The sequence below is a fragment of the Python bivittatus genome, unplaced genomic scaffold (genome assembly GCF_059951505.1).
Source record: "Python bivittatus isolate LINGU-HERP-01145 unplaced genomic scaffold, Pbiv_v1 ctg000850_np1212, whole genome shotgun sequence".
Classification (NCBI taxonomy): Eukaryota; Metazoa; Chordata; class Lepidosauria; order Squamata; family Pythonidae; genus Python; species Python bivittatus.
This window is the reverse complement of record NW_028277112.1, coordinates 58,254,828-58,279,936: the sequence shown is the minus strand read 5'-3', so window position 1 is coordinate 58,279,936 and position 25,109 is coordinate 58,254,828. Positions and strand designations below refer to the sequence as shown.

Genomic DNA, 25,109 nt, shown 5'->3' with positions numbered 1-25,109 from the left:
AGTGAGGTTTGTGAACTCAGAGGTCCTCTACTAAGAACTGAATTAAACTCAAGAAACACAGAAATGAATTCTTCACAATTGAGCAGCAAAATCAATTTAACTATTAGGTGGAATTGGCAATTTGTGGGAGGAACCAGCAATGCACACCGGGTACAAAAGTGTGAGTTAACAGCTTATAATCTACAGTTCAGTTCGCCATAGAATTGTCGCTAGTGTTATCACTAACAATGCCCAGTGGCAGACAAACTAAGCAATGCAGCTGAAATAATAGTTAAACAGCCAAATAAATTTATAGTACTACAAGACACATATGCAGCAACAACCAATAGCTCAGACATCTTTTGTTTGCCCAGAGAATCAAATTTATATAGCACAGATTTATCAATAGCATTTCGCAATGACAGCCAGATAACAATACCACAAGACAGTATGCCACTGAATCTCAGATGTTTCTACACCAATGCACAGAATATGGGAATCAAACAGAGGGAACTTGATACAGGGGGATAAGTATGATGTAATAGGCATTACTGACATATGGTGGGGTGACATGCATGACTGGAACATAGCCCTGGAAGACTGCACTTTATGCAAAAGGAACAGACTCAACAGGAAGGAAGTGGGTGTTGCATTTTATGTAAAGAAAGCACATGCCTGCACAGAAATTCACAAATAGGAGCACAGAAATCCTGCTGAAAGCAATTGGGTAAGAATAAAAGAGAAGAGAAACAAAAGAGATATCACTGTGGGACTTCAGTATAAAGTCTTGTGTATAGACAGGCAGAAGATATGGATGAGGTCTTCTGTGTCAGAAAAGACAACTTTCAAAGAGACAGAGGATAGTAACAATGGGAGATTCTGGCTACCCTGACATTTGGTGGAAATCTAACTCTGCATTTGTCAGAAGATGGATAAAAGGAAGGAATTTAGCAAGGAAGTATGCTATCCTGGACCTACAGTAATTCTTACTAACAGGGAGGGATTGTTTGAAGAATGTGAAAGTGATTGGAACTTTGGGAGAAAGTGACCATGTTATCCTTCCATCTGGGATGTTAAGGGGAAGAGGAATAGAAAAGCTTCAGACTTGTACAGTAGATTTCAGAAGAGCGGACTGATGAATTCAGGTAGGTCAGATCAAATGGCTTGGAATCCTGAAGAAGAGTGTCTGATAAGATTGGGAAATCCTGCAAAAAGAGATACTGTAGGCACAGTTGCAAACAATTCCTACTAGAAAAAAAAAGAGGAGACATTTAAAGAGACTAGTACAGATACACACAGAGTTTTCTAAAATGCTGAAAAGAAAATGAGACATGTATAAGAAATGGAAGAGGGGCTGTATAATTAAAGAAGGATACAAGGTAGTAACCAAAACTATAAGAAAAGGATAACACTCAGAATTACCTGGCTTTTGTAAAAAAAAAAGCCTAGAACAACTATTACTATTACTACTACTACTACTACTACTACTACTTTTCAGCTGTGTCAGAAAGAAACAAAGTGGCTGTAGGTCAGCTGTGAAGAGAAAGGGGTAAATTAGTAATGGCTGATGGTGAGAAGGCCGAATGTCTTCGCTCATATTTTACATTTACCCTCCCCCAGGTGGGAAATGAAGCCCTAGATGGCTATCATTGTGCCATTAGTGGAATAACAGGAGCTGCAGTTTAGGATAGACAAGAACCAGATAAAAGAAGACTTGGCTAATTTAAATGACTTCAAATCTCCAGGGCCAGATAAATTGTACCCATCCCAGGTACTGATGGAACTCGCAGAATGCAAAATCACTAATGGGAATGTTTGAGAATTCCTGGAGTTCTGGTGAGTCTCAGAAGACTAGAGGAAAACAAATGCTGTCCCTTTCTTGAAAAGAGAGAAATTACAGACCTATAAGCCTGAGAATTTTAAAAAGCAGTTTCTTTCTTTCTTTCTTTCTTTCTTTCTTTCTTTCTTTCTTTCTTTCTTTCTTTCTTTCTTTCTTTCTTTCTTTCTTTCTTTCTTTCTTTCCTTCTTTCTTTCTTTCTTTCCTTCTTTCTTTCTTTCTTTCTCTCTTTCTCTCTCTCTTTCTTTCTTTCTTTCTTTCTTCTGGGCTTACAACCTGCTCCAACTGCGAATAAGACTATGAACACTTGATTAACAATGCAACAATTAACAAGAGCCAGTATGCATTTGTCCCAAACAAGTGATGCAAAATTACCCTTATCTCCTTTTTTGAAATAGTTACTTGTTTAATAGACTGGGAAGTGCCATGGACAAGAGCGTACCTTGACCTCAGCAAAGCATTTGATAGAGTCATTTGTGTAATGAAACCCTAACTGGCTAAATGACTGCACCCAGAGAGTACTCATAAATGACTTCACATCAGTTTGGAGAACAGTATTGTATGAACTGCCATAGAGCTGTATCCTGGGCCCTGTGCTATTCAGCATTTTTATTAATGACCTAGATCAACAGGTTGAGGGGATAATTACTAAATTTTCAGATGACACATAACTAGAAGGAGTGACCAACACTTTATTATTTTTTAAATATAATTTTATTAAAAAATTAAAAAACAAGAGTAAACATTAATATAAACTAAAATAGAGTAAGAAGGTAAAAAATAAAAGGAAAAAATAAAAGAGAAAGCTAAAGTGCAAAAAAGAAAAGAAAAGAAAAAAGGTAGAAGAAAAATAAAAAAGGAAGAAAAATGATGTAAAGAAGAAGTGGCTTTTGATCGTCTTTACAGCAGTTATAAGTACAATTGTAGATTTACCTCTTTCTCTAAACTTACATCGTGACTCTCTTCTTTTTATAATCTATTCTATCTGATTGTCAAAACCATAGGTCATAAACTCATTTTTTTCTGTTTCACACAAAAAGTCCATAAGGGGTTTCCAATCAGCAGTGAGGAGCGGCTAACACTTTAGAAGGTAAAGAAAGGATTCAAAAAGATGGGCCTCTAGATAGATGTGAACAGCAAGCCAAAATGAATAGGATGAACTTGAGCAGGGGAAAATGTAAAGTTCTGTATCTGAGAGGAAAAAATTAAAGGCACAAATATAAGGTGGAGAAGACCTGGCTTGGCAGTAGTACATGTAGAAGGGATCTGTGTGATCACAAGCTGAAAATGAACAAATGGTGTTATGCAGCTGCTAACAAGGTAAATGCTATTTTAAGATGCATTAAGAGGAGCAAGGAGTACAGACCACAGGAAGTAATTGTCCCATTCTATTTTGTCTTGGGCTGACCCTTCTTGGAATACAGGTAGTCCTTGCTTAACAACCATTCGTTCAATGACTGTTTGAATTTACAACAGTGCTGAATGAAGGGACTTTTAACCCATGCCCAAAGTTACGGTTATTGCAGCACCCACGTGGTCACATGATCGTGATCTGGGCCATTGGCAATCGGTTTGCACTTATGACTGGTTGCCAAGTGCCCTGTGATCATGTGGCCCTGTGATCATGTGATTGCCATTTGCAATCTACCCCACTGGCTTCCCCAGAAAGTCAATGGGGAAGCTGGCATGGAAGGTGGCAAGCCACTGCCATCTGCCGAAGGGACTCCCTCTCGAATCTGGGGGCTGGCTGAAAAAGTTCCATGCTGAAATCTGCTTGGATTTCAGCACAGAGCTTTTTTAGCCAGCCCCCAGAGATGAAAGAGAGTCCTCTTGACTCTGGGCACTGGCTGCAAACACCCCGTGCCAAAATCCAAGCAGGATTTTCAGCCACAGAGGATTTTCAGCTCCAGAGTAGAGAGGCTTCAGAAGCCTCTCCACTCTGGGGCTGAAAATCCAAGCAGTTCTGAGGTCCTTGGGCACCCGATCTGCACCACATACCCCAACCCTCCCATGTACCCCCTCGCTCCCTCCCCCACTGGCAGTGCCTGGGGCTTGCAAGTTCCTGCCTGCTTCCCCACTTACTTGATTGTGGGAAGCCAACAGGAAGTTGCCTTTCCTAATGACCTGCAATTCTTGCTTAAAGATGGCAGCCGGGAGTGTCAGGACTGTGGTCGCCAAGTGAAGTGGTCACATGATGGCTCACTTAACAACCGCATGGCTTAGCGACCTAAATTCTGGTCCTAGTTGTGGTTGTTAAGTGAAGACTATCTATATTGTATCCAGTTCGGGGCTCCACAGTCTAGATAGGAGAGCAAGATCAGAGGAGGGGTGGCTACTAAGATGGTAAGGGGACTGGAAACCAAGTCCTGCGGAAAAAGGTTCAAGGGACAGAGTACATTTAGCTTGTAGAAGATAAGTTGTTTAGTCGTTAAGTCATGTCCGACTCTTCGTGACCCCATGAACCATATTGCACCAGGCCTTCCTGTCCTTCACTGCCTCCCTGAGTTTGCTCAGTTTCATGCTCATTGCTTCAGTGATGCCATCTAACCATCTCATCCTCTGCCGTCCTCTTCTCCTTTTGCCTTCAATCTTTCCCAGCATCAGGGTCTTCTCCAAAGAGATCTCTCTTCGCATTAGGTGACCAAAGTATCTGAGCTTGAGCTTCATTATCGATCCTTCCAATGAGCAATCAGGGTTGATTTCCTTTAAGATTGACTGGTTTGACCTCCTAGCAGTCCAGGGGACTCTCAAGAGTCTTCTCCAGCACCACAGTTCAAAGGCATCAATTCTTCGGCGCTCCGCCTTCTTTATGGTCCAGCTCTCACAGCCATACATTACTACTGGAAAAACCATAGCTTTGACTATTCGGATCTTTGTCGGCAAGGTGACATCTCTGCTTTTTAATATGCTATCTAGGCTTGCCATGGCTTTCCTCCCAAGGAGCAAGCGTCTTTTAATTTCATGGCTGCAGTCTCCGTCTGCGGTGATCTTGGAGCCCAAATAAATGAAGTCTGTTACTGCTTCCATTTCTACCCCTTCTATTTGCCAGGAATTGATGGGTCCAGATGCCATGATCTTAGTTTTTTTAATGTTGAGTTTCAAGCCAGCTTTTGCACTCTCCTCTTTCACCCTCATCAAGAGGCTCTTTAGTTCTTCTTCACTTTCTGCCATTAGGGTGGTATCGTCTGCATATCTGAGGTTGTTGATGATTCTCCCTGCAATCTTAATTCCGGCTTGTGATTCTTCCAGCCTGGCATTTCTCATGATGTACTCTGCATATAGGTTAAATAAGCAGGGTGACAGTATACAGCCTTGTCGTACACCTTTCCCTATTTTGAACCAATCGGTTGTTCCATGACCGGTTCTAACTGTTGCTTCTTGGCCCGCATACAGATTTCTCAGGAGACAGGTAAGGTGATCTGGTACTCCCATCTCTTTAAGAATTTGCCACAGTTTGTTGTGATCCACACAATCAAAGGCTTTTGCATAGTCAATGAAGCAGAAGTAGATATTTTTCTGGAACTCTCATGCTTTCTCCATGATCCAGCGAATGTTGGTGATTTGATCTCTAGTTCCTCTGCCTCTTCGAAACCCAGCTTGTACATCCGGTAGTTCTCGGTTCATGTATTGCTGAAGCCTAGCTTGTAGGATTTTGAGCATAACCTTGCTAGCATGTGAAATGAGTGCAATTGTGCGACAGTTTGAGCATTCTTTGGCATTGCCCTTCTTTGGAATTGGAACATAAACTGACCTTTTCCAATCCCGTGGCCACTGTTGCGTTTTCCAAACTTGCTGGCATATTGAGTGCAGCACTTGAACACCATCATCTTTTAGTATTTTAAATAACTCAGCTGGAATACTGTCATCTCCACTAGCTTTGTTGACTGAGGGGTATATGATAGCAGCTTTCAGATTTTTAAAAGGTTAACATATAGACAAGGGAGTGGATGCATTCTGTGACGCCTCAGAGGGCAGGACCAGAACTGCTGGGTTACTACTGGGAGTAGGTTTAGATTAGATATGAAGAGAAATTTCCAGATTTAACCACTGTCAACCAGTGGAATTGATTGCCTCATGAAATACCATTTCATGAGGCAATCTATTCCACTGGTTGACAGCTATTAAATACAATGGTATTGTCACCTTCACAGGAGATTTTCAAACAGAATCTGATCTATCCAATATGCTTTAACAAACCCTACATTAAGCATGGGGTTGGACTAGATGTCCTGTAAGGTTTTTTTTCCAAGTGTTTGATTTTTGTGAATACCAGAAGCTATGGGTCAGCAATAAAGGGGAGCTGCTGCTTTCCTGCTTGCTCTGGAGGTCCTGAAAATCTTTTTGAAAATAAGATGACGGAGCATATAAACCATTATAGTCTAGGAGTGACTTTGCCTATATTTTACAACCAGCAAAATCAGTTTTTTGTTTTGTTTTTTTGTTTTACCGGACTCTGTCACTTCTAGCCTCCATCTGTGGATTGCGTGTTAGAATATTCCCCAAGCACTCTCTAGAAATAAACATGAGCACAATGAGGAGAAGACAATGGTCATTTGATTGTGATATGGTACAGCTCGGCAAGAGTGTCATGGCAGACCTCTGTGATTCTGCATTTAAGTCCTAAGAGAAATGAGAGGGCCTTGAAGCAGTCAGAAGTGATAAATGAAGAACAGGACAGGTAAAAGTAGAACCTCTTTATGTACTTACTGTAGCATATAAGGCTGAATAAATGCTTAAAGCAGCTTGTTTGGATGGGAAAGATCTCCTTGCCTTCTCAATCACATCTTGGTCGCCAGTGCAGATATTTCCATTGTTAACAAACTGGTGGTGAGCTCGGCAGTCACTCCCAGTGTAGTTGGGTTTACAGACAGTCAAGAAATAGGGTGCCAAGTTTCCCGTCACTACCTGGCCAGCATTTACAAATATGTTGGTGGCAAAAAGACCAAATGCAAATACTCCTGGGAGAAAAAAAAGGTAAAAGAACAAGAAAAATGGAATTACTATTATGAACTGAAAAATGATAGACATAGAAGAAATAACAACAACAGCTTCTTTTCCCCCACCTGAAAAAAAGAGGAAAGGAACATTTGCAACAGGACTAGGAAGAAAGAGAAGAAGAAGAAGAAGAAGAAGAAGAAGAAGGAGGAGGAGGAGGAGGAGGAGGAGGAGGAGGAGGAGGAGAAGAAGCAGCAGCAGCAGCAGCAGCAGCAGCAGCAGCAGCAGCAGCAGCTCAAGTCCAAACTACATACGATGAAGATCTGCAATGAAATCTCTAAAAATAAGGATAAATGTAATTAAAACAGGTGTAGAGGCTGCAAATTTAGAAAGGCGTATAAGATATGGGGACATTCAAATGTACTTGAGCCCTTCAAAGTTGCCCATTGATATTTTATGCTAGCATTGGCCATGTTCATGCTATGGCTTTGGTGCAAGTTAAGTGTACCAACTGTCTAGCACATATGAAGAATGAGAACCCAGCTTTTATTAATGTTCTGAAACATAATATGGGAATGTATGTAGGGGGAAATGAACAGAGAGATCGAGCGAGTCTTCTGCAAGTAATCAATTCAGAATTGTACTAATGAGAGCAGGGGAGTGGTTAGGATCTAATGCAAATACAGAACATTAGGTTATCTGAATAAGCTATGATGAAATGAAGCATGGATAAGTGTGTTGGGATGGAAAGTTTATACAATCTCCATTTCTCTATTGGTAAATCAGAAAACACTTTCACTGTTTTCTCAGTGAAACCTTTTTGTCAGTATTAGCAACAATCCCAGTTTAATAGGTACTTTGCCACAATTGAGAGATTGCAGAAATATCCCATCTAGTCAAGGAATACTAAGAGAAAGAGGGAGGGAGGGAGGGAGGAAGGTAAACTAAGGTAAGGACTCCCTTGAATCCTGTTTGACCCTCTGATGTGGACATGTCCATCCAGTTCTATTGATGGCAGTATGGAAATAGTTCATCATGCCTTTTGTTCAGCAAGTTTTTCAACTTCCCAGTTTAGTCTACAGCCATGGTATTTCCTGATAGTTTTTCATTCATGTTCCCTGCTTAGACAAGCTGATCAGGTACTGCCACATGCTGTATCCATACTTACATGGAGATTTCCATCTACACTCCTCCAAGTATTAACTATGACCAATCTTGCTAAACTTTCCATATCAGATAAGTGCTGCTATCCAATAGGGCATATCCAGCATAAATGTACAGGTAGTTCTTGTTTAGCAACTGCCTCAGACAGGGACTGTTCGCAGTTATGATGGTGATGAAAAAGTAACTTTGGGATCAATGCCCACATTGCACAGTCTCTCAGTCATGTGTTCCTCGTTACAGTCAGTTAATACCTGTTGTCCTGTACCTGTCTTGTTTCTCCCCCCACCCCCCTGCAGAATGGAGAGATTGCCTAAACAAGCTATCTCCTCCTGAACTGCTTTTCTCTGCAGCACAGCACTTCCCTAAAATGTGCTAACTGCAAGTCAACAAGCTCAGCTCTGTGACCTTAATTAGTTGATTAGAACCCTCAGGGGCTGGCAACTGCTGCCTGAAATTGACAAGACTAATCAGTTTCACACTAAAGGCTTTTGTTTGCCTCCTAAGTGACTCACTTTACTAGGCAACAGCCAGTGCTAGTGCATTCCTTTCAATGTGTATTCCCCATTGTGTGCCTGTTTACTCTCTTGTAATCCCTTCGTCTCCAATGAATGTAGATACAAACATCAATTCTCTTCTTACTAATTATCCCAGCACCAGTGTGAGCATTCCAAAGGGCAGGGAGTTGGGAAAAAGGGCTATAAGATTCACCCTTTTATCTGGCTTTCTAGTGCATCGAGTTCTGGAAACCTTCCCTGCCATTTGGGGTTGTATTCTTTTGGTGCTGTAAAAGTGAAGTAAAATTGTAAGCACAGTCATGGTCAAGTGATTTTTCACTTAGTGACCACTTCACTTAATGACCAAGTTGCTGGTCCCAATTGTGGTTGTTAAATGAGGACTACCTGTATTTGAAATGCTAGGATTTCAATATTGCTATTAATGGTAGCTAATTATCTAAATCTTAGACCATATAAAGTTGCCAAAATGTGAACCAAGCTCGATATAGTCAAAACTTGTGGCTTTCCAGAATTTCAGACATCAATTTTTCAAATGTTAATGCACATCATTCCTAACTATAAGCCATACTAGCTGTTGCTGATGAGAACTATATCTGGAGGCCTAGAGGTTTCCAAGTCCATTGCTGATTTAAATTATAATATGAATTATATTGTACTAATTTCTAATAGTACAGTAATGACTCCATGGTGTCAAGCTGGGCTCCTGGGGACTGCCTGGATATAACCATGTAGTTTTCTTTGGCAACAATATGGAAGTGGTTTCTTTTGATTTCTTCTCCCAGCCTTCATGGTTTCTCATCCAACTTCTAAGCAGGTGCAAGATCACATTTCAAGATCACCCAGCTGAGCTTCTTCAAATTTTGTTTTGTATTCTTTTATTATCAGAGTAATAACGGATAGACCTCAACTGAGAAACAACCAATCTTGTTTAGTCACATCAGATGTTGTTATGCTTAAATCTGCATTACCAGGAAGTCCTGCCTATAAAAACTGATCCACATAAAGAAAGTGTTTTCCATCTAAGAATTACAGTATTTCAGAAGCTTATACAGGTAGTCCTTGATTTAGAATGGCAATTAGGACCAGAATTTCCATCACTAAGCAATGTGGTCATAAAGTGAGACATCATGTGACCAAATCGCTTAGGAACCACAATCTCAGCACTCCCGGTTGCTGTTGTTAACTGAGAATCATGGGTCATTAACCAGAGAGAGCCCCAGGTAAGGAACATGGGGGTGCCACAAGGGGGTGGGGGAGGACTTGGGAGGCCTGGTACAGGCTGCATGTGAGTTGGGGAAGTGCTGTAGTGCAGTGCAAAGTCACAGCTGCCCCTGGAAGCATTAGCCACCCCAGCCCAGCAGCACTTACCAACTGCAGGGGTGCTGCAACTTCCCCCACCCACCTATCTCCCTGCGATCTACGTCTTTTTGCCTTGCACAGTGGCACTTGGCAGTGGCAGCAATGGTGCTGGAGCTGAAATAGAGGTCCAGGGCCTTCAGCAGTCTCAGCCAGCTGCCACCACCCCGAGGCCTCTACTTCAGCCCCAGCACCATCGCTGCCATTGAGAAATGCCGCCTCAAGCCCCACACTGCAGCCGGCCAGCCCAGCACCACTGCACAAAGTCCCAGTTGCCCCTGACACTCTGCACTCCACAGGCTCTGCTGCACCCAGCTGACCTTCATTGTTTTTTTCCCGCTACTGGCGAGATGCACCCAGCCTGATCCTACTGTATGTGAGGGAGCTGCTGGCTGTGCCAGACCTTCTTCCTGAGGCTGCTCACACTGTTCTCCAAGCCGCATGCCCCATTCCTTCTCCAAATCTTGTGCCCCCTTCTCACAATCCTTTGGAAACCTGGTCTTCTCCAGGTCTTGTAAGAATGGGCATGCTATTTGGAGAAGGAACAGAGTGTGCGATTTGGACAATGAGGTCTTCTGAAGCTCTGTGAGAACGGGGCTCCTGCCATTCCTCAAATAGTGCACTTGTTCTCACAAGACCTAGGGAAGATCAGAAGGTTTCCAAAGGATTGCAAAAATGGGGTGCGTGATTTGGAGAAGGAATGGCACAAGTGGCTTGGACAATGTCACAAGCAGCCTTGAGAAGAAGGCCTGGCATGGCCAGCAACTGCCTTGCATACAGAAGGGTCAGGCTGGGTGCACCTCATCAGTAGTGGAGGAAAATGGCAAAGGTCAGCTGGGTGCGGCAGAGCCTGTGGAACACAGGGCAGTGGGGGCAACTGGGGCTTTGCACAATGGTGCTGGGGTGGATGGCTGCAGTGTGGGGCTTGAGACAGCATTTCTCAGTGGGAGCAGTGGTGCTAGGGCTGAAGTAGAGGCCTGGGAGCAGTGGCAGCTGGCTGAGACTGTGGCAGTGGCAGCTGACTGAGACTGGCTGAGACCCTGGGCCTCTACCTCAGCCCCAGCTCTAGCACTGCCGCCACCGATCACCACACTGCAGAGCAGCCAAAAGGGCATATAGATTGGGGGGAAATAGGCAGGTGGGGCTAGTTGCAATAGCTGTAACTTTGGACACTGGTTGTAAGTCCATTTTTTCAGCACTGTGATAATTTCAAACAGTCGCTGAATGAATGGTCGTTAAGTCGAGGACCACCTGTACACAGACATAAATCATTTAAACTGATGCAACTTTCACATTTAGCCCAGCCTATCTAATCTTCTAACTAGAAGAAAATAAAGAAGGCAGACAGAAAGAGAAAAACCTTGGAACCAACACTAAGTGAAGCAGAAGCTGCTGAAAAGCATGTCAGCCAATAATAAATATTTAGCCACACAGGCACTGCAGAAGTGCTTTTAGCAGAAGTCCTGCAGGTAAGATTATCTGATTAGTTTGGACTTCAGCAGCACAGTGAAAACATTTCCTGGTCTCTTTACCTCTCATCAATGCAACAGAGGTTGCTTAAAATACATATTTTTAAAGAATATCTGTTTTTTATTTCTCCTAAGCAGTGTCTTAGCTTTCCCTTTGATTACCTTATTCAGGAAAGAAGTAACAGCTACACTATGAGCCAGGAAGTCTCATGTTCTATTTTCGTTTAAAATGGATACACCCAAGAAAGCCTTACATAAGACACTAATTCTTCAACTCAGTTCCCTCCTGAAAGATGGGGATAACACTAGTAGGCTGCTGGTATAATTAAGATAAAGCCCGTGAAACACTGAATGGTTGAAATGTGCTAAGCCTGATTCCTTGGACATAGATCAGTTGGAGGGGAAAGTGCATAATTATTTTGTTTTGCTCATAAGAGCACAGGAATAATCACAATGGATCGATAGCAGTCAGAGTTCCATTGAAATATTAAAAGAACTTGATTGCTGCCTAGATCCAAATTTCTCCAAATTCTACCACAGAATTAGTGCTTCAGCTGGATCAGAATATATTTTCACTGGAAGAACATGGAAGCAGGACCCCCTGACTCCTCCACCTCTTCCTCCTCTCCTCCAGAGCCCTACCTCTGTTCCCTAGCAAGAGCAGAGCATGCAGCTGTGCCAACTGCTCTTACATTGGATCTGTTTATGCTATTGCTGGGATAAAACCACCATTTTATTTTTGTACCCCATTTTTAGAGGCTGCCTCTAGCTGGGATTTCTCCCTCAAAAGCCACTGAAAATCATGACTGCTACAGGATACTAATGGAAAATAAAAGTGATGGTTGTTGGCCAAAAGGAGGCATCAGAATGGCAGGTTAGTAGTTGGCCCTTCCACAATGAACTTTGTTTCTTCCTGCTGAAAGGGAAAAGAGGAAAGCAGTTTTGCCCTTCTTTTGTCACTGAAGTCTCCCCTTTGAGAGAATCTGTCTCTGCCTATCAGTCAAATTGTACAAAGCCTTCTGTATCACTAAGCTCTATGAAGTGTGATTTGTTAGATGTGAAACATCGTCCCAGAAAAATGCCCCAAAATCTTCCTCTCTAAAGAAAAAGACTTACAAGACATTGGAGCTAGTAAATTCTCCCTCTCACACACACCCTGCCCCCACCCCCCAGGATACTTATGTGGGAGATTTGTGCATACAAACATATGAGAACATTTTGCTTATTTTATTTTGCAATGTGTTAATTATAGCTTACCTATAAATCGAATAATTCTCCGAAGTAATGGATTCAGGTAACAGCATTCTCCTGTCAAAATGGTTTTTTCTTGGATAATTAAACTTTCTCTGGTGGACTTGATGAAATACATAGATATCTCTCCAATAAAAATCTGCAAAAGGGAAGGTGAAGGGGGAATGCTGAGAATCACAAAGACAAATGTATTGATCACTGCTGAATTCTTCTTGGTGACTGGAATCTGCTCTCTGGAAAGGGATGTTAATTCACTCTACTCCTCCATTTCTTGACCTAACTTGGCTATGGGAGCAGAGCACTGATAGGGGACAACTGGTGGCAGCAGTACGGAGGTCATTACAACTGAATTTTCACTCAATTCTAGATGATCATCTCTGGATGAAGAGATTAATCAACTACTGTATTTACTGGCGTATAACACGCACAGGCGTATAACACACACCTTAATTTTAAGAAGGAAGTTTGAGTAAAAAAAACTTTAAATTTAAAATAAATGACTTGGAAGCAAAATAGAGGGAGCTCTGAACTTTTTGTTTATTAATGTTTATACCACTTATAGGTTCATTCTACGTAATACGAAAGGAAAAGCACCTCTTTGAACGAAGAGAGCCGGCTCTCCCCATCGCTCACGTGAGCATCTGAGCGCCGCAGAGCAGGAGGTGAACAGTGGGCGAGTGAGCTCAGGTGCTCGCACTGCTCTGCAGAGCTGCTCCGGTTACAGCCCTGGCTCAGATGAAGGCTCCACTCTCCCAGCCCTGCCGCTTGAGTATCGGCGTATAACACACAGCTAGGATTTCAGCCCCAAATTTTAAGGAAAAAAGTGCATGTTATACACTGATAAATATGGTACCTAACAGTTACTACAATTCACTGGTTTACATTAGAAGTAACAGACTGAGTCTTTAATTCTCCAAAGGTTATTAAATGTCTAAAAGCAGAAATTTAAAAATAAGTAAGTAAAGAAATGCAACCAAAACAAATGTGAGTTCTCCAAACCCCACTTGCTGAAGTAAGGGGAGGTATATGCCTGATGATTCTCCACTCACAGCAACTAAATCTATCTTATATTTTACTAATCACCTCCAGTTGGGAGTAACACAACTTGATTCTTTAAAAGATTTTTTGTTGTTGTTGTTAATACAATCAGTATATCAACAGAGCCCAAGAACAAAGTGGTAGGGGGAAAATGAATGCTATAATTTTCAATTTTTTTCATAATTAATCCACTAGACTATTTCCTTTTTTAATTTGTGTGGTGCTGGATCTCAGTTGGATTCCAGGAAGAACTACAGAATAGGATTGGCAGGATAGGGAACACAGAGCATCTGTACGAGGAGTAAAAATGACAATAAATAAGCCTTGTGAAACTTATAGAGGCTATCAAATTTATTATGGAATAAACATACATTGTGGACAAGAAATTAAGGTACTTTCTTTTGAAGACTTTGTATTTCTGTTTTTATTGCTACTTGTCCCTCTTGGCTACATTTCTATCAGTAGGGCTTTTTGTATCAATGCCTCTCTTTGTCTTCCCAGGTTTCTCTCTCTCTCTCTCTCTTTTTAAAAAAGCTCTGTCCCCTCCTCCCCTAATGTTTCCCATTCTTTTCAGGATCTTTACCATTATTATTATCCATCTGAGTGCACATCAGTGGAGTAATGGTGCAGACACAGAGCAGGACTTGGTTTTTCATAATGATCACTGATTTTTTTCCATCTGGGAAGGGACATTCCACAACTAGAGTACCCTCAAGGCAGACACAGAAATACACTTTTCCCATTTGTGCTGCCTGCAGTTGGAGGCCTCAGAAAGATACCACCCAGCTGACTTTTGTGTGATTTCCAGACGTAGTGATGCTGCTGGGTGGTCTGTTGCTAAAGTTCCCAACAGATGCGCAAGAGGAAGTCTCAAAGAAACCGACCACCAAATAAACATATATAGGAATGATTACGTTTCACTAGATTCTGACTTTAATGAATTGTCCATTTCTCTACCTTGTCTGTGCCTTATCGTCTCTTCTAGTAACCTCTCCCCCTTCTAATCAGATGTACCATCAATTCCTAACTGTTGCTCTCTCAGAATCTATAGGCTACTATTTATTTAGACTGATACCTTGTCTTTCATTCATGAGATTCACGTGGTATACACATCTCTCTCTCTCTGCCAATTTTTCCCTACAACAACCTGCTAGAGAGAACTAGCAAAGTCACCCAGTGAGGTTCCATGGCCAAGGGTAGACTAGTCCCACTTCCTAGTCCAACATTTTAACCACTAAACCACATTAGCTTTCATAATGATATACAAAGTATTAGCTGGCAAGCAGGACATATCCCTCACCTGATCCTTTCTTCATCCCTTGAATCTCTGCAGCTCAACCAGTTTGGCCACATATTATTTTCAAGAAGCACAACTACTGCTGGTATTGATGGAAATATAATAATCTACCAGTTAGATCGTAGCAGTGGCATTAAGAATTTCTATTTATAAGTAAGGTTATCCAGGAGAGCTAGTGTGGTGTAACCATAAGGCGTAGTACTGGCATCAGGGAGACCCAGATTCTAATTCACCCCCAGCCTCAGAAACGCACTGGGTAACTCTAGGCCAGTCAGTCTCTCACAGCTCAACCTACCACAAAGTGGGGAACAGGAGGAAGGAGTGCTGTGTGCACTGCCTTGAGCTTCTGTGGGTGGGATATATATCTAACAAACCAACAAACAAACCTCCGTGATCTGCCCTTACTTTGGAACAGAAGAGAAACTGACATATCTCTTTCTGCTGCTAGTCTAGCAAAATGCCTGCCCAGGAAAAAAAAAATGGTATCTCCCTCTCTGCTATTAAAGTTTCTATCAACACTGGAGCCCTCCTTTTGTGATCTTGAGATCTGCAGACATGCATTCACAGACAAAGGCTTGGGTACACTCCAAGATACACATATCTACATGAATTGCCCCATGCATGTATATGGACAGAGCAGATCACTTTGTATAAGGAAACTTAAAAATGGTTCTAACTCCTCCAATGGAAGTTCAAGGAAGGTGTTGTGGGCATATGTAGTACAACAAATAACACACTGCCCTGAACTTTAAGGGATCAGGCACTGCTGTGTTAAAGTAAAGCAAATTCTGCCCTCTGTGGCTAGACAGAGGACTAACATGCCATTGGGTGGTGGCACCCTTGCCTTCCAGGTAGAACATCATGGCAAGGGAAGACTAACATGGCCCATCCCTCAGCCAGAGAAGTAAAAGGTGTGCATAACCTGCTTTGACTGTGCTTGCCATATTCAATAACAAGTTCCTACTATCAGTTGCCTGGACTACAGAGCAGTAGAGACACACACTTTGGCTTTCACCATCAACCGTGTGACTATCAGCTCCTGTTCTACCATTAACTTGGCTTCAACCACTGGACAGAAAATTAGCAGGTAAAGGAAGCATGTTTCTATTGGACCAAAGAACTACAAATAAATATTCCAAGTGAGGGGGTGAATGAATTAACATGCAATGCATTAATTACCTTCCATATGTGGTGATCTAAGCTACTCTGAAGAAATGTGGACTGCAAATAACAAATCCCTGAAATGGGGATTTTGATCATTTTGTATCTACTGTACAGTGATTCCATACTACTGTACATGGAAATTCCTTCATTGTTACACTTTAGGTGCATGAGGTGTAGCTTGGCAAAGGAGGATTCAGCTGAATAATTCCATGCACTGCATTTATGCACAAAAATGTTAAGAGAATTGAACCTCCCACTGTTATTTCCCCAAGCACAGACTAGTCATATCCCCTGGGGCTGTGTGTTTAGCATTAGTGTCAAGGGAACCTACATATATCTCAATACATTTACATAGGATGGGGAACCTTAATTAGCTAGGGTTTTACTGCATGTGGAAGAATTCTAGAGATGTACAATAATATGCATTTACTCTTTTTCTGTAGCTGTTAGGGCCTGCCCAACATGAACTGGCATAGAGGGAGTATGGCTGGTCATCCCTGTTAAACATACAATGGGTGAATGCGGATGGCAGATGAACACCGCTCAAATATCTTTCCATATTTTTTCCTTTAAAAAGGCCTCTCTTTCTAGCAGCATGTACACTTGTGTCTGTAAATGCATCTTTAAAAACTCACAATACCTTTTCCCCTCTAGCCTTCAATCCCTTTTGCAATACATTCAACAGATATACCCATCTGAGCCATTCCGTTTAACCTTTTAAAAAGTGCAGCCTGAATATTTGACCTGTAGATTAGTTCAGTACTTTTTAAAAATTTTATTTTGAATCATTTCTTTGAAAAAAAGAGACGCCATTAAAAAACTTTTCTGGAAACGTGGGTGGCATAAAGTATGTTTGTGACACTGCTACTATTAGCCATTCATACTGTGCACAGCTGTGTACATCCTGTAAGGATGCTGTTTTAAGACTTGTGAATTTGAGTAAGAAGCTAAAAAATATGCACCCTGACTCTACCCTATATGGGCATAGTTCATCCAGTTGGATGTGCTTAATATAGGTTGTTCATTATCCTTCAGTGGAATCTCATTTGCAATGAACTTAAGAAATTGAAAACAGGTGTAAACATATTCTGGTGGGAAGGAAAAACAAGCCAGGTTGCACAAAAGAAAACTAGACAAACAAGTCTCAGAAGCTCATTTGAAGCAGCATTTTAAATTAAACTGGTGGCTGAATCTATTTGCTTTGTAGCACAAAGAAGTCAATGTCTACCATGAAAAGAAAGCAATCAGGACATGTTTGGCGTTTATCTCCTAATCAATGGCTTTCTTGGACTTATGGCAGTCTTATGCATTATTTTGCATGGGAATTATGCAGGAAAGGGTAGGGAAAACTGACATTGGATTTGCGAAGGGAACGTTTTTCTATCCCTTCACAAGCACTGCTCAGCTGAGATAAATTCCTCTTAGAGCAGTCGGTTTTAGCTTCAGCATGTGAAATCTCATACACCCTGCAAGATTCTCAATTTGCTTTTATTGAAAGCATGGTTTATTTAGTCAACTCCCAGAGAAGTCGTGGTGATAAATTCTAGCACCAATCATTTATATCGAAGTATTGTGTTTGATCCAAATGTGTCAAACTGCTTGTCCAGGGAGAAACATTTAGCCGTTGCACTTCATTTGAGAAATACGTAACGCGGTGTTTTGTCTTCCTGTGAAATCACATGCATTAATTAATTAATTAATTGATTAGAGGGATAATTAATACCCAAAAGGATTTTGATAATGTGCCAATGTCTGGCGAAAGCCTGTCCGTTAAAAAAAACAAAAGATGCCTTGAAGTTTGCTGGACTCCTGGTGACTATATTGACATTTACAGAGTTAGAGTTAGATAAAAATGATGGGGGTGGAAAGGGAAATCAAATTTCTTCTCTGGCAAGTCAGCAATCAACAATCAAATAGTCAAAGAATTTTTAAAATATATATACATATACATATATATATATATTTAATCTACTTACAATTGCTGTTGGGGTTGCAGCCAGTACACAGTAGAGGACAAGAGGGGAAATGAAGCTTTCATCCTCTGTTCCTGGATACGGTTTCATCAAATTGCTGTCTTGGCAGAAGAAGCCTTGAATATGCACCTGGAAAGTGTCTGTGCACTCAAAGTAGTAGGCGAGCAAGACCGTCCCAGCCATAATGACAAGCTGAAAATACAGCATGGTGACACCGAGACATTAGCAGCTGCTCAGCACTTACGCCTCTGACAAATGCCACCCTCCATTATCGCTGCCACTATTCCAACAGCAATGCCCAGTGCGGGAATGTGCTCAGAGGAAGGTCTGCCCTCTGGAACAATTCTGACATAAATCTCAAGGTAACTCCCCCTTCTTCTCCCAGGGAAAGTTTTCAAACAAACTGGGACTACAGGGTGCCTCACAAAAGGACAGGAGGTACAGCCCTGACTTAGCCCAAAGGCATGTAGTTGTCACTGGCAGCGTGGATCAATGCTAATGGAATGGCGCAGACCTGAACAGGGCATACACCCTACCAGTGAAGAAAGCTGGTCTGAAATAAACACTCCCCACCCCCAAAGGCCAAGGAAAGCAACATATGATGGAAAAGAAGCCTTAGAAAAAATCAAGTGAGATTTACTCTGGAGGATGCATAGTAACGTAGCCAAGGAGTTTCACTAAGAAGGGATGCAAAACAGTGACATCGACAATCCGCTGCTGTTCTCTCTCCACCTACTTCCTATTTTTAGCTCTCTAGCTTCCATCAGAATACTCCACATTCCATATTTCAGTGTTTGTATTCTTTTTTGGGTGATGCATCCTACTGTTGTATTCAGTATTCCGTACCTTTATAATTCTGATTGAAACAGGCCTAAGAAGGACATTTGAGATATTCCAGCAAATTTGGTTTGGAAATAAGCCAAGCTATTCCCTCCCCCCCCCCCCCGCAAAAATGGAACGTATTATGCCTTATTTCTGGATAATTTTTTTTTTGTTTGATTGTTTAATGTATTTGATTTTTGTCCTCCCTTTCCATCCAGGTAGGATGATAAAATTAACAATATAGTAAATAAATTAAAAGTGGCACAAATCATTAACATGCATACATAATTAGTGAAATAATCCTTAAAAGAGTTCAAAGTATCAGGTTGAAAGTGGTGAATTTAATCCCACTTGGAATCCCAGAATTTCCTTTCTCCCTATCCAATCTCTAGAAAGCTGCTGGCAGGCAATATTAGTAATGCAAGGCTCACTCAAAGTCAATCTGATTCAGAAAAAAAATTCAGGAATTAGTTCCACTGACAAATACTCCTTGCCTATGCGTGCAGGGATAAACGATACTGCAAAGAACAACTGCATCATCACACTCTGAAAACGTAAAAAGGAAGCTCAAGATTTTGGGTGCTCCGATGGAATTTCCATCCGTTCTCCCAATCCGTGAAAGAAGACCAGAAAGGGAAAAGAATGCTGAAAGTCAACAACTGTTGACTTGAGAGTTTTGTTTCTAGGACAGCAGTCCGAGCTGCTAAATCAGGCCTGCACAAATTATAAAAGGGAAAGGGTCACATTGATAAATTAAAAGTAACTGTGGGCTGCAAAGGAATACCTGGTGTGCTGATCAGCTGTTCGATGACTGTGGCAGTGCTGGAGCTGACAGCATCGACAGCATTTGATGGCTCCAGTAGTGGCAGTGCTGGAGCTGACGGCATTGGTGAGCCCTGGAGGCAGTGGAGGTGCTCAGCAGCTTGTCTTTTGGGGTGGCAGTGGCAAATGTATTGAATTTTTAAAAGTGGTAGCGGGCCGCACAAGGCTGCTTGGCGGGCCGCACATGGCCTGCGGACCATATGTTGCGCAGGCTGATCTAGATGATGGACTGCTGGCATGACATGTGTTGCAACTCACAAGGACAGATAAAAATGTGGTTAGCCAAAGTACAGTGAAGTCAGGAAAGCTTTAAACCAAATTCTGCAGGGAATGGAAAATTAAACTTTGATGTAAAGATTTTTGCAATGTAGAAAATGGGTATATTGCTGAAACGGGACTTCCTGAACTACCAAAAAGAAACGAAAGAATTCTGGCTCATAAAGTTCATGGGCTTCAGTGCCTATACTAATGCTCAGAATGGGGTGGGGGGGGTGGACAATGTGGTGTAGTAAATAAGGCACTGGGCTGACACTGGGAAGACCCAGATTCAAGGCCATCTGACCGTCAGTTAGGGAAACCCACTTTGGCTTTGGGTTTCATACCCTCTTTCAGCCCAACCTACGTTACAGGATTGTTACTGGGTGGGAAATCAGGGAATGAGTATGTATGCTGCCTTGAGCTCTTAGAGAAAAGGTGAAACATACATTTAATAAATAATCAACATGAAGTTAACCTCTTAGTATAGAAAACAAGGTTTAACAGGTGTAATGGAGATCTGGTGCCTTGACTGGAATATAGCAGTCAATATAGCAATGGAAGAAGGGAAGCAACAGGAAGGGAGGAGTTGCTCAGAAATCCAAATGAATGAACTTGGCAGTGCCATGGAGAGGCTCAGGGTTAACGTAATGAAGACACAAATGACAGAGTATACTGCTGATGTCTATTATTGTCTTCCCAACCGAAGAGAAGATATGGATAGCCTTCCAAAAGCAAAATGCAGATTTCTCAGAGGTGTGAAGCCATACTGATGGGAAATGTTACATCTGACATCTGTTTGGAGACAACTCTGCCAAGCATAATCATTCCAGGAAATTCCTAACTTGTTGTTGTTGTTGTTCAGTCGTTAAGTCGTGTCCGACTCTTCGTGACCCCATGAACCATATCGCGCCAGGCCTTCCTGTCCTTCACTGCCTCCCTGACTTTGCTCACTTTCATGCTCATTGCTTCAGTGATGCTATCTAACCATCTCATCCTCTGCCATCCCCTTCTCCTCTTGCCTTCAATCTTTCCCAGCATTAGGGTCCCAAAGAGTCCTCTCTTTGCATTAGGTGACCAGAGTATCTGAGCTTGAGCTTCATTATCGATCCTTCCAATGAGCAATCAGGGTTGATTTCCTTTAAGATTTACTGGTTTGACCTCCTAGCAGTCCAGGGGACTCTTAAGAGTCTTCTCCAGCACCACAGCTCAAAGGCATCAATTCTTCGGCACTCGGCCTTCTTTATGGTCCAGCTCTCACAGCCATATTTGACTTACTGACAACTTTCTCCTTCAGACAGCAGAAGAAAGTACAAGAGGAGCAGCTTTCTTTGACTTGACATACTAACCAATGTGGAAGACTTAGTTGAGAAGTAGAAGACCGAACACTGGGGGGAAATGACCATGAAAAAGGACAGAATATTTTAGTGTTGCCAAACATGAACTAATAGTGGAACAAACCTTGGGCTCTCTAGACAAATACGATATACTGGACTTGCCTAATGAGAATTTTGTGAAATCTTCTACCTCCCACCATGAGGAACTTGTCAGCCCCTCTAGGTAGACCAGACCAGAAAATCAACTCCACAGTAAGGCTATAACTACTTTAATTGAGATTGGCTATAATAACAGAATCCTGCAAGTCTGATTTTGCTGTATTTCCTCCTTCTTCTTATGCTCCAGTAAATTAGGGAGGCATCTGCCTGAGATGTTTCAAAATGTTATCTGGACATTGTGGACTTAGGCAATGTTTTACCCCTTGTTGCCTTGGCAACTGAGCTTGCATATCTCTGTTAAGGTCACCTTCCTCACTCTGCACAGAACTAGAGTCCAAACCAGAGCCCTTCGCATTCTATTCTGTATTAATCAACTTCCACTTTGAGTGCTGGGTTCAGCTCTTGGCAGTACATTTTAAAATGGATTCAGAGAAGCTGGTGTAAGTTCAGGGAAGGGTAGTGAGGATGATCAGAAGACTAGAAAGTCCCATGAAGCTGGGTATGATTGAGAAAAGACAGATGAGGGGGAGAGGATAACAGCTTTAAACATCTGAAAGTGAAAGGATCTCACTTAGGTCAATGTGTATCTTCTCTCACCAGAGTGCAGGACATGAAGTAATGGATATATATTACAAGAAGGCAGATTCCAACTGAATTTTAGAAAAACCTTCCTAATAGTAAAATAAGTTTGACAGTGAAACGCAGTACGCAGAGTGGTGGTGGGCTCTCCTTCATTAGATGTGTTCAGGAAGAAGCTAGAAAGCCATCTGTCTAGGATGCTTCAACTGAATTTGTGCATTGAGCAGAGAGTTGGGACCCAACATCTAAATGACTTCTTCCAATATTCTAATTCTAAGAGGCTATAAACTAGGCCTCTTCGCTAGGGTTACTAGATTTGGTCTGCAAAAATCCAGATAACCACTTGATGGCAGCAAAAAGATGCAGAATTTTTCTTTTTCTTGCTGCCCTCCAGTGATCATTGAGACTTTTGTAACCCTGGCTCCAACTGTGTGAGATGGCCATACAACACACCAGGACTTTGTTCAGATAACACAATGATTGTCTATTGAGCGCTTGGGAATAAAGTCACCAGAATGTATTAGGCCCTAGTTCTGTCCCAAATGCCTTCATCGTCTAATACCTAAAATTCTGGCATGGCACTCCTATGCTAAATAGTTTATGCCCTAATCGTCGTTAGAGATTTGTCTCTTTTCATATCCCAAATAAGACTTAGTTCTGCTATCTAATTCTTTTTGTATTGCAATAATGTTATTGTTTTGAGAGTCAATAGACTGTTCCACACTATATTATTTTGGCTTACAGTAATTCTACTTCTAAAATTTACAATTACATAAATATATATATGATGGAAAAAGACCCATCTTCCATCCATATAACCACAGATCCTGAAGAACGCCCATGCTGTTCCAATACATTTGGAGTATCTCATCCTGATCCTAAATATTCTGCACTTTAAGCTAAGCATATTCATATTTGTTTATAATTTAAAGTACAATAAATATGGAATGCATATTTCAGAGATAAATAATAATCCATTTGCATAAAAAAGCTAGTTTCAATGCAATTATTTTCAACTGAGGAAGTTCACACCTTTGAAGCAATAAGAACTGTTTTACCTATGGATATCTTTCAGATTTAAAGCTAATACATGGAGCAGAAAAGGAGGCTGAAATTTCTGGCTTCCCACAATGTCAAGTTCTCTGAGACATCAACCACAGAGATCTGCAAAAGGACGTCTATGCATGAACATTCCTGAAGATGATCAACATGCTGACAAAGGTATAATAACAAGTCACAACATCTGTGTATGTGTCTGTAGGCAAAAGTGTGTATCCTGAGTTTCTAATTAAAATATGCCATAGACCAAAACAATCAAATAAAACAACTTTATAGCAATCTGTGCCCTTTCATCCTTCACATTACCCAAATTCCTTCAGATTCCCCAAAAGTTCATAACAGGAGGTAATGGATGGGAACCACAATCATCCATTCAATATGAAGTAATGAATGGTGGTCAACTGGGTGTTCATTTCAGTTCAAGAGGAGACAACCTAAAATCAGAGGTTTCCCACTCCTTTCATTATCTCAAAGCAATATTACTTTGCTATCACATTTTTATAACGTTATATGCCATGAAAAATACAAACAGACAAAATATATCTTTGCTCCCTCACAATGGGACCGTTATGCATTGAGAATGCCTACATTAAATGGAAATGATACAGATTCCCACCTCCTGCCACTATAAAGGCAGTGTCACGTAAAAACAAAAACACAACACGGTAGAGCAGCACTTCTCAGGAATACTGTAAAACAGAAATGATGAAAAGAGCCACACTGCCTCCTTGTGAAAAAAAAGCTTGAAGAACGTTTTTTCACTTGAATGCCTATTGTAACCTCACCTTCCTCTCCCTTCTTTGCTAGGCCAGATTGGGAGCAGTTCCAAACCAGACAGTTGGCTGTCTGATCTTACCATCTCCAGGAATATGCAGTTTAGCCAGAGAAGGCGGTGTTACAACTAGAAAGAGAGAGAGGTATGGTCCTGATCCTTAGGGAAGAAAAACTGAAGGCAACTGCATGAAGACAGAAAATCTGGGTTTATGCAGCCTTTGCTTAACCATGTTTTAATTGAACAACACACTAAGTCCAAATGTGGTGAAGCATATTGTGTGAGCTCAGCCATCAGAAAGAGTAGCAGTAGTTGCCCCTAAGTATTTAGATGCTGAGTGGGGAGAAGATTCCAGGTGGGTTGTCCAGGAAACCCATTCTAGACCACACACCAAGTGTCAGCCCAAGACCTGTCCAAAGGATTAAGAAAAGCCAAAGACAGCCCTGCCTTAAGGGAAAGGATGATCAGCTGTCATGTGAAAGTGGTAACCCAATGAAAGTGAGCTGAATTTTCAATAAGCATCAAGGGTCAGAGATGAATCCAAGAGCGTAGTCCCATCCAGCACAATGGAATCATTATTTCCTCATATGTTTATCAACTTATCAAAAGCAATTTGCTTGTGTGAACTAAGCTCCAATTTATTTGGCTTCCTTCAATCTAATATAGACATCAAGCTCCAATTTAGAACTTCCTTGGATTTTGATGAAAAGAGAAAAACTGAAATATAGCATTAGCACATTATTCTGAAGGTATATACCAAGCTCCTGTGAATTAGATGTTTGTCAAATGACACAATCACATGAGAACTCAATCTGCATTTGGCCAAACTTCACTTACATAATCCTTTTCAGGCTTTTGTGAAACTAGGAAGGGAGAAAGTCTGGATGAGGCAGGGCTTACCTACTTCATCTCCCCATTTTAACTGTCCATGCGCACAGACAAATGCTCACACAGAGCTTTAGCTGCAACCGTTTTAGACTTATTAGCGGTTTCACTACCCTGTGCAACTGATCTTGATTAAAAAAATATGCTTATTCTTATAGAAGCTGAACTGAACCAGCTGATCATATGTGCTGATCTGGTTATTTAACCTTCATAGGCCTGAACTGAAAAAGAAGCAGAATGACTTTGGCTATAGCTGAACCTGAGCCAAAAGGGATGGTATGCTTCTGTGGGACCGTCTATTTTGTCACCCACAGACAAACTTGTGTATAAACATCACCCTAAACTGAAATTGTTTAACCCTCTGCTGAATAGGTTGTCGCTGGCTAGTTCCATACATGACACTAAACCATAGCTATATAGTTTTATTAAGCTAATTCAAGG

The 25,109-nt window shown here is 41.5% G+C and overlaps 1 protein-coding gene across 3 annotated transcripts in view; it reads right to left on the bottom strand.

The window, feature by feature from the left end:
• The window catches only part of PLPPR1 (phospholipid phosphatase related 1), a 159,768-nt gene that overhangs the window by 8,600 nt on the left and 126,059 nt on the right, over positions 1–25,109 (bottom strand). For all 3 annotated transcript variants that reach the window (XM_025164326.2, XM_007424596.3, XM_025164328.2), the window contains 3 exons: positions 17,982–18,170; positions 12,513–12,645; positions 6,524–6,774 (listed from right to left, as the gene is read on the bottom strand). In XM_025164326.2, the coding sequence (XP_025020094.1) occupies positions 6,524–6,774; positions 12,513–12,645; positions 17,982–18,170 (573 nt within the window). The remainder of the gene's footprint in view (positions 1–6,523; positions 6,775–12,512; positions 12,646–17,981; positions 18,171–25,109) is intronic.